The sequence below is a fragment of the Cynoglossus semilaevis genome, chromosome W, assembly GCF_000523025.1.
Source record: "Cynoglossus semilaevis isolate Cse_v1.0 chromosome W, Cse_v1.0, whole genome shotgun sequence".
NCBI classification, from domain to species: Eukaryota; Metazoa; Chordata; class Actinopteri; order Pleuronectiformes; family Cynoglossidae; genus Cynoglossus; species Cynoglossus semilaevis.
In genome coordinates this window covers 3,374,043-3,383,288 of record NC_024327.1, presented here as the reverse complement: position 1 = coordinate 3,383,288, position 9,246 = coordinate 3,374,043, and the positions used below count along the sequence as shown (strand labels likewise).

Here is a 9,246-nt window from a genome sequence, read left to right as displayed (position 1 = left end):
ATTGAATGCTGTTATTGTGCTGTACTAAAAGGGAAAGTGCTGAAGACAGGTGTGCATGCTGGTGGATTACATAACAATATGATATAGACAGCACTGAATGGTACCGACTGTTACACTTGGAGATAGAGACAGGACACAGAACTGGTTTCTTTGCCCAAAATAAGGAGACAGGCGGAAGACCAACAAAAGACAAAGAGAGAAAAACATCCGAACTGCATGGTCTTATCTGACTTGATTAACTACAGCACATGCACATAGCTCCTATTGGTGGAGAATCCTTGTTGGGAGCAGTGTTTACCAACACCGCATGGGTGTGGAATGCCAAGGTACTAACCATTGAAGTGTGTGCGTGTGTAAAAAAACTATATTTAAGCTTTGAGCACTGAGGTGTTCCTCAGTGCAGTTCTGAATGTAACCATTGTTCTGCACTCCTTGCTTGCAAGTAAAACTTTTAAACTTTGAGATCTCGTATTTGATTCTTTATTTGATCTTTATTTGAATTCTTTGTTTGTTAGGAAACTGGGGTATGAACTAACAGCATTTTTTACAGTCCTATCTAACAGAGAAAGTTTCCTGACAATTATGTACAGAACAAAAGAAAATGTCTTTTTAAAATGTAGAGCAAGACACTGAACCTCAGCTGTTGTTAGCCAACCTGCCCCAACAAACTCCCGCATAGTGTAATTCTGCTGGTCTAAGCCCTGTTAGAAACCCCCATCATTATCCATGTAGACCGATTAAGGAGTTAAATACATTTACTCAGTTAACTGTTGCAGTAAACATTTATGCAAAAATGTGATGAGCTGTTTAGTCAGTGAGGCATTTTTGTTATTTTTTTAATGTTTCATGACCTGTTGGTAATAAATGCAACATAAATTGTACTGGAACTGTTTTCTTTTGTTGTTATAATCAAGACTTAAGTGTTGCTCCTGTTGAACAGATGCACTGACATTTTCTTTGTCACCAAGTCACATCCGGCGTCTTTGTCTTGTCTAAGGACTGACGATGAGTTCCTTCTTGAATGTTCTTTAAGTTAAATAATAATTGGAGTTATATTAAAAAAAAACGATTGCTGAATGTTAATAATTTTGATAGCGTTCCTTTTAATTTTGGTTAAAAATAGATGCCTGATGTTTGCAATGATTTTTAAAGTGTTACAACACGTGTTCAATGCTTGACCAAGATATCATGAAAAACTTGTCAAAGCTGTTAAAGATGCCTGAGAGACATGTCTCACGTCTGTGTTTAATTCTGTCTTAGAACTTTTTGACTTTACATACAGCCCTTAAAGTACAGCCTTAGTTTTCATGATTGGTGAATAGCCTATGAATGTAAATTCAAAGTGGTAGCTAACATAACTTTTTTTACAAGCAAAATATTAAGAATTTGACAGAAAAAACAGCCTTATAGCCAATTCCTTTGAAAGTTTTGCTCTTAGAGAAAACATAATACAGTGATCCCTTGCTATAACGCGGTTTACTTTTCACGGTTTCGCTACTTCACGGATTTGCATCGTGCATTGTGTTCTGCATTCTGATTGGCTAAAAAGTCACTCCGCTTCTTCTCTACCTGTGCGCCAATAACGTTGCGGTTTAATATGTACACGTACGTAAAACAGCTTGCCAAATTGACATTACGTACGTGCAAATTCTCTTGCAATTTCGAGTTTATCAAACCCCATAATGAAAACACTGCAGAGCGGAGTCAGGATGCAGCGGCTCAGTCTGAAGAGCAGTGAAATAAAGCTGAGTCACTATTTGTCCGACTGTACAGGTAATTTGTATTTTTTTCATAATCATTTTTAATTTTCTCCCGTTCACGGTGGGCGGTGCTAATCTCCGCAATTTGAAGCCTTCTGTTCACGTTGATGATTAAAATTATTATTTGACAGTACATTACAGAAGTTATTTGTTGAAACGTTTCTAAAGTACTTTTATTTTACTTTATTTGTGAAACAAATGGTTGAGACTGTAAAATGGTTTGTTCGTTCTTTCTCTTCTTTTTCTGAGTATTTAATTGTAAAAAAAATAAAGATTTCTGCTTCACGGACTTTGCCTATCACGGGTTCTTTTTGGAACGTAACCCCCGCGAAAAACAAGGGTTTACTGTATAACATAAACATAATACAGCTCAGCTCGACAAAGATATAATAATAAGATTGTCCAAGCTGTTGGTGACGCCTGAGAAACATTTTACAATGTTTGGGTTTGGGTTAGTTTCTGTTTCCTAAATGCATCACAGTAATTTAAACACCAATCTGGATTGCACTGGATTTGAAAAAATAACACAGACTATATATATACTATATACATATATAAATACTATATTTATAACATTATTCTGTGTTTATTTAAAAAAGAATGCATAACTCAGAATCTATAATGGTTAAATCTGTATATTCTTTTTAATCCTCTACAACAACAAAAAAGGAGGCCACCTGTTTTTTCTACTCCAATTTGTGCTGCACGGCTGGCAAACAACATCCGTCTGACCATAAGCGTAAGCTGAGTTGTGGGGAAATAAGAGCATTCAGGACTGTTCGGTGACTCACAAGCGCAAGAGCGGAACCGTGACTCATCAGCTTTTCCTACATGTGTTGACTTGTTGGGTAACTGTCACTCCATGTGTGACCAGCAGGTGACAGTGCGAGTCCAGATTTATGACACTGGTGGCTTGACCTTGCACCAGAATGAGCTGCTCCGGAAAATGTAACCCTTGTGCGGTCCTTCGCATTTTTGTACACACCGTTTGTCCTTGCAATGATTTTCATCTTGTCCCAGAATACGAGTATTAATGAATATGAGGAAAAGTTGGCACAAGTCATGCAGTACAGGAACATGCACACGCACACATACTCACGCACGCACACACACACACACACAGACATATTGGGTCTAGGTGACCCGGGGGACCTTACAAGGGTTAAAAGTTGTTTTAACTAGGTTAATCATTAACTCCTGGCCAATTTAAATTGCTTTTAAACAAATATTATATGATCATTTTATATTAACAGTTACTGCAAACAATATGTATAACAAACTGAGCTGTATTCCAGTAATAAGGCCAACCGCTGCCAACTTCTGTAATAGAATCTGAGCTGTGGGGTTACAACGAGGGCTAAAAAGTAGGACACGTTCACTTTTGCCCAATGCAAATTGTCCATATGTGATTAAAGGGCAGTTGTGTTAATTAAAAAAAAACAAAAATTGGTCACAAATGGTGACAAAGGTCAACCAATACCAACAACGCACAAAAACACAAAAGAGCTGCAGGATTATTATTTTTTACCAATTTATCACTATATTTCAAGAATGATCTCTAACGTTAAAATGTAAAAATTAAAGCTTATGTATTCCCATTCCTGTACATATCTTGTACTTTGTGTTGTTATTAACAGGTCAAAACAAGCTAAAGCTAATGCAAATATACAAAACAAAGAAAGGCTGAAAAACAAACACACTAAGATTGATTGAGTGATTGACTAAAAAAAAGAAACATGACCTTTGATCACAGGCAGGCTTTACAAATGCCGGTGTCAAAAGTCAATACTGAAGCAGGCAATACATAGTTGACCTGTGACCTTTACAAGAAGGTCTTGAAGCTATCAGAAATCATCAATGTGGTCAGTGGAACTGTTTTCATGCATGTCCATCATCGAAACTCTTTATGTATGTTTCTGTATGGTGTGTTGTGATTGTTTACATATGATTGCTGTTACTTTATCTATCGCCTGTTATTGCTGCCCTCTAGGTAAGGCATCTGTAAGTAAAAGGCAGATGCAGATTTAAATGTCAATGAAACTTTTTGACTGGAAGATCATGGTGGATTAATGATCGAACTGACTGATTAGGTTGTTTGTTTGATAGACTAGTTGGTTGATTGATTAAAAGATCCCAAACTAGGATCAGTGCACCATGCAATCCTATCATGACTATCAATATTCCCGTTCTGGTTTCTATACAAATGTAAAATATGTATTTAATGAAACAATCATATTAACACTGTGCTATTTCAAGCTGGGATGTCCCATAATATCGGCCGACCGTCAATATTGGCCTGATATTAGCACAATTATGTAATATCGGTAAGAAAAGTCAATATCAGGCATTCCTAATTCTGAGCGATTGAAATGGAATTTATTCTGATGCTAACAGTTCATTTAACAACTCTGTGCACTTCCGCCCACAAAAGACCTGCACCAGGAAGACTAGACTCCAGGGAAAGTTTTGAATTTAAAAATAAACTATTAATATCACAACAGGGATCCCCCCACAGGATGGGAAAGTCCAGTCTTGGAACAACTTGGAATGATACCAGGATAACCTGTTGTGAAAGACATGTCTATTTTAGAAATACCTATTTTTTTAAAAAAAAAAAAACAGTATTTTAAAACAGATTATTGGATCACGATCAGGGTGCATATTTCAGCTAATAATGATTGCAAGTGTGTTTGGGTAGCAACATTTAAAAATAAATGTCAGAGTGATTATTTAGGATAAACAAAAAACAACAGTTTAGTTTATTATCACATTTTTCTTTATTTTATTTCTTTTTTTTAAACTTGTTATATTATAACCATCTCATACTGTCATTTTCCCCACAAATCTCACTCTTCATTCCAGCTCTGTTGTGTTAATATTTGACTCTTCAAGGCCATCGTAAACAGGACATGGACTTTGTGTAATTTGTTTTGTACATGTTGCGATGTTGACATCGCACTACCGGTAAGTCGGTGGGGGCCGGGTGGATTTCTTGAAAGGCTGTAATCTTGTCCCCACGTGGGGTTGTCTCCAAGCGGAGTAAACTGCTCGGGGACTTTTGCTTTCCTTACCTCGGCTACTCTGAGCCAATGGTGGGAGGCAGGAAAGAAAATGACCGCCCCTTGCCGAGAAACACCGCGGAGCTGCTATAAAAACACCCACAGCCTGTTGTGAGCTCAGAATAAGGACATAGACTTTACACACTCATGCACACACCGCGAGCACAGACTGCTGCAAGATCACGACAGCATTTGGATTATAACTATGACTCTGGAAGAGGTTCACAGACAAGACAACACGACGGAAAACAGTGACAGGTACGTGTTTTTTTACGCTCGGATGTTTGTATGTTTGGAGTCTTTGGAGCTGCCTGGTCTGTGGATGTCACTGAGTGTGTGTGTGTGTGTCACCGGGCTGACGATGTGTCGTTTCTTTGTCAAGGGTGCAAAGTGCAGGCGAAGCGCTGGAAGAGCTGCTGGTCGCCGCCAAGAAGCAGGACTACCTGACAGTTGGAGTCTACGAGTCCGCCAAAGTCATGAATGTGTAAGTGTTGTGTGATTTTTTTTTCTTTTTTTTTTTAACCTTTGTAATTATTTTTCATTCGCTCAAATGGAAAGACATGGCAGAGTACAGAGTCCTAATTTGACCGTCTCTCCCTCAGTGACCCAGACAGCGTTGCATTCTGCGTCCTGGCCACGGATGAGGAGTACGAGTGTGACATCGCGCTCCAGATCCACTTTACCCTCATCCAGGCGTTCTGCTTCGAGAACGACATCAACGTTGTGCGCGTCAGCGACATGCAGCGCCTGGCAGACCTCGTGCGCGCAGACGAAACCGGCGAGCCCAAGGACCCGCACTGCATTCTTGTCACGGTAAGTTCCCACCCCGTCTGAAATAGTCAGAGCAGTGAATCATGCATGTATCACTGCTTTGTCTGATTGTGTTGCTCACGCAGCCTAGTGATTACAGCATGTCTGCATAACTTGTGTCTGGTGGCCAGAACCTAACCTTGTGTTTTATTTTTATTTATTTATCACAGAGTCCCAGTGCAAACCCATGGAAGGATCCTGCTCTGGACAAGCTGTCTCTGTTCTGCGAGGAGAGCCGCAGCGTGTACGACTGGGTGCCCAGCATCACTCTCCCAAAGCGCTGAACCTACAACCCACACAACCTGCTGATGATGGTGAAAAGAAAGTCAAGGAGCTGATCTTCAGCCAGAAGGGGTTTTGAGCCCTTCTGCCTCACTTTTTGAGGGATTTGAGAGGCTGCGGTTGTAAATCCTCCCCTGCAACAGTGTAACCCTTCCACTTCTGTTTGGGTCAGCACTTTGGTTCTGGATTACCCGGTGGAAGAGGTTAAAGTTTGGAGGTCAGCTGTGGACCAGGTGCACATCAAGTGTACAGAGAGTCTGATAGACACTGTGAAGGAGTTGGACTGAGCAAGAAATGAGGACATGCAGTGACCCAGGGACAGCCTTCAATAACAGGCACTGGAGAAAGACATGGAAGACTACAGAAGTTAAAGGACTAATGAAAGTATGGTGCTAAATCTATAATCAATAGAGAAGCAAGATGCTGGTCCTGAAGAATGCTGTCAGAAATGGACTTGATGGGCTTGGACTTGATGGACTTGGACAGCTGTCAGGTTGTTCTTGGAGGAAGCGATGACATTGCTTGCGAATTCTGGTGTCAGCTGTCTGTATGTGACACTTTTACATGGACTATTGTTGTTTCTTTCACACATGCAGACAAAACAATGCAATATGAATTTGAATTGTACTAGTTTTATTTTTTTTTTATTTTTGGAAAATAAACTTGCAGTTAAATGCATCCCATATTGTCAGAAACCTTTTTTTCCTCTCCTTCTGTTCTGAGCTTCACAGGGCATTAGTCATCAACACATCTAAAGTTAGCAAAGATGCCACGGAATGGGGAAGAAAGAAATGGGGAAGCTACAAAGATAACTAACAGGAAGTGATGTGTGGCATCTACACTGTAGAGAGGTAGAAAGGAGAAAAGTGTGGGTGACAGATGCGTGGGGGAAGAAAAAAAAACATCAAATGGTTCAGTTGTGTAGGGAGACCAGATAGAGAAAATTAGAAAAAGTGAAAAACTTTTATATTATGTGATGCTTGTGACGTATGCTGTTTCCAGACTCTGACCTTTCACTACTACTGTACCAGCTGAGTTAAGTGCCAGCTTGCACAATCACTAGCATTGAGACCAACACATGGGAAGGAGAGCTTTCTGTGCAGAGGCAGGTACAGAAGTCTACGACTTCAGTTTTTTCATCTAAAAGTAAAGTATGTGACTGTGTTGAGTTAATATTTTTACTCCTGTGCTATTACTACGATACTTTAGTTCAGTGTTTCCCAAACTTTTTCTGGGGACCCATATTTTAAAAGTCACAAACCAAGTCAATAGCCATTTTTTGTAAAATCCTGGGAAACATGATGCAAGATGACCCAAAAAAAAATCTCTTGCGACCCACCTGAGGGTCACGACCCAGTCTTTGGGAAACAATGCTGTAGCTGATATTTACATATCTGAAATTACAAACATCCTGCACGATCATTGCCACCATCAGGCAAAACACACCAAGAAAGGTCTCAATGGTTTGTGCACCTTTGTTCACGCATGGGCAAACAGATTATCTCAAGTGGACAAGGTTTTTGGTCTGAGCTTCAGAGAACTAATGCTCTCCAGAGGCAGGTGGAAGCGGAAGTGTGTGAGGGTTGTGGTCATCTCTGAGCTGCAGATGACAATTAGGGTGGCCCACATCAAAGGAAGAGGAGACTTCAGAGGAAAAGAAGTCGCTTCCCTTACCAGAAACCTCGTCTCTCCACTGGCCGTAGCCTGCACACACAAGGACACAGGTGCACGCAAGCATGAGGACACACATCGGTTCTTGCACAACTGCAACACATGCGCATGTTCAACAGCAGCACAGGAGACTGCCTTTCTGCTGAGAGCGATGGGAGGCAATTACCCAGTTTTCTAGGAACAAAGGAAACTCAAACTGACTAACACAGAAGATGAAGAAGTGGAGGTGAAACAAAGGGGGCTTTCCATCAATATCTGCACTGCTTCACGTGTCACACAAACACAGCCTCCTGTGAAAATCACCAGTAAAATTCCCAGCTGCCTCATAGGGCAGTTTGGGACACAACAACAAAGGATTAAAAACAGAGAATATTTTTATTATTTTATGTGTTTGTCCTACATACAGCATATAAAGATGTTTACCTTAGTTTTGCTCTGTTGCAGTTTTTATTAAGTGGTGGGTCATGACCAAAAAGTGGGTCAGAGACCTTTTTGTTTGTTTGGCTGCGGATTCATTGTGTTGAAATAGTTCCATGCGTTACAAAACGATTTTTTCTGCAGAATATACACTATTTATGTCCGCGGTGGTTCCAAGTGCAAGCTAAGGGATTTCTCATCGAGTTCACTGCAGTTCTTGACCTACTTTTATCAAATGGTACAGATCGTCTGTGGGACGGCTCACATTTTTCTGTTTTGAAATATTTTAACCTAGAAATCATCTGTGATCTAATTCTCATATAAAACAGCAAGACTGTAATTCTCTACAAGATTTTTATGACCCAGTCCTTTTGTTTTAAAGTGTGCACATGCTAGGAACAACAACAACAAAAACACAGGCTACTGGAAAGAAGTCTGTTCCACCAATGCACATACAAAAACATCTTCTTCTTCCCTGCGTTGGCTGTGGTGCCAAAGCCTGAGGCAACAGCCCAGATTGTCGAGACTGTCCGCAAGAGGTCTAAGCCAGAGATCAACAGCTACAATAGAGGGAGGGAGCAGAAGCTCAAACTGTCAGGCCTGTCTGTTTTCTGTTCCTGCTGTCTGCTGTGTGGAGTAATCTGTGTTATCACACTCACCTGTCTCTGTAATTAGTCTCACTTGTGTCACCTGGTGCTCTTTGTATATATACCTCTCTCCCTCACTCTGTCCTGGTGGGTTCATTGTGTTGTATGGTTGCTGGTCAGTGATGTATCTCTTAGTTGTCAAGTCAGTTCCTGGTCAAGCCTGTTTGTGTTTTTAGCTCTGCTCGGCTCTGTGAATGCTTTTGTCCTGGTCTTTGAAAGTGAGTTTTTGTAAATTTTGATTTTTGAAATAAACTACCTGCACCAGTCCTGCATTTGGGTCCTGCCTGCTTCCTGCCATGTCGATGGCTCACCGTGACACACACGTGCTGTGACTGAAACACTGCTGTTTTCAAGAGTAAGTCAGAGAGTTGGTTAACATCAAGCAGTAGCTTGCTCTTGATCTCCATCTCTCCCTGTTCTCTGTATCTTCTACTCTGACTCCAACTATCTGCATGTCCTCCCTCACTGCATCCATATATCTCCTCTTTTGCCTTCCTCTCTTTCTCCTACCTGGTACCTCCATCTCTAACATTCTTCTACCAATGTATCCACTGTCCCTCCTCTGCACGTGTCCAAACCATCTCAATCTGGCTTCTCTAG

At 40.7% G+C, this 9,246-nt stretch overlaps 1 protein-coding gene across 1 annotated transcript; it reads left to right on the top strand.

The window, feature by feature from the left end:
* Window positions 1-4,938: 4,938 nt before the first annotated feature.
* Window positions 4,939-6,589, top strand: LOC103396969 (growth arrest and DNA damage-inducible protein GADD45 gamma-like). The gene is made up of 4 exons (NM_001301180.1): window positions 4,939-5,077; window positions 5,202-5,303; window positions 5,422-5,632; window positions 5,800-6,589. The coding sequence occupies exons 1-4, from the start codon at window positions 5,025-5,027 to the stop codon at window positions 5,911-5,913; spliced, it is 480 nt and encodes a 159-aa protein (NP_001288109.1). The 5' UTR covers window positions 4,939-5,024; the 3' UTR covers window positions 5,914-6,589.
* Window positions 6,590-9,246: the final 2,657 nt, after the last annotated feature.

Bases quoted from the DNA above. Each gene is read 5' to 3' on its own strand.
- LOC103396969 (NM_001301180.1), top strand. From the start codon at position 5,025: ATGACTCTGGAAGAGGTTCACAGACAAGACAACACGACGGAAAACAGT. The intron at 5,078-5,201 runs GTACGTGTTTTT...TTCTTTGTCAAG, and splicing joins ACGACGGAAAACAGTGACAG to GGTGCAAAGTGCAGGCGAAG. The intron at 5,304-5,421 runs GTAAGTGTTGTG...TCTCTCCCTCAG, and splicing joins TCCGCCAAAGTCATGAATGT to TGACCCAGACAGCGTTGCAT.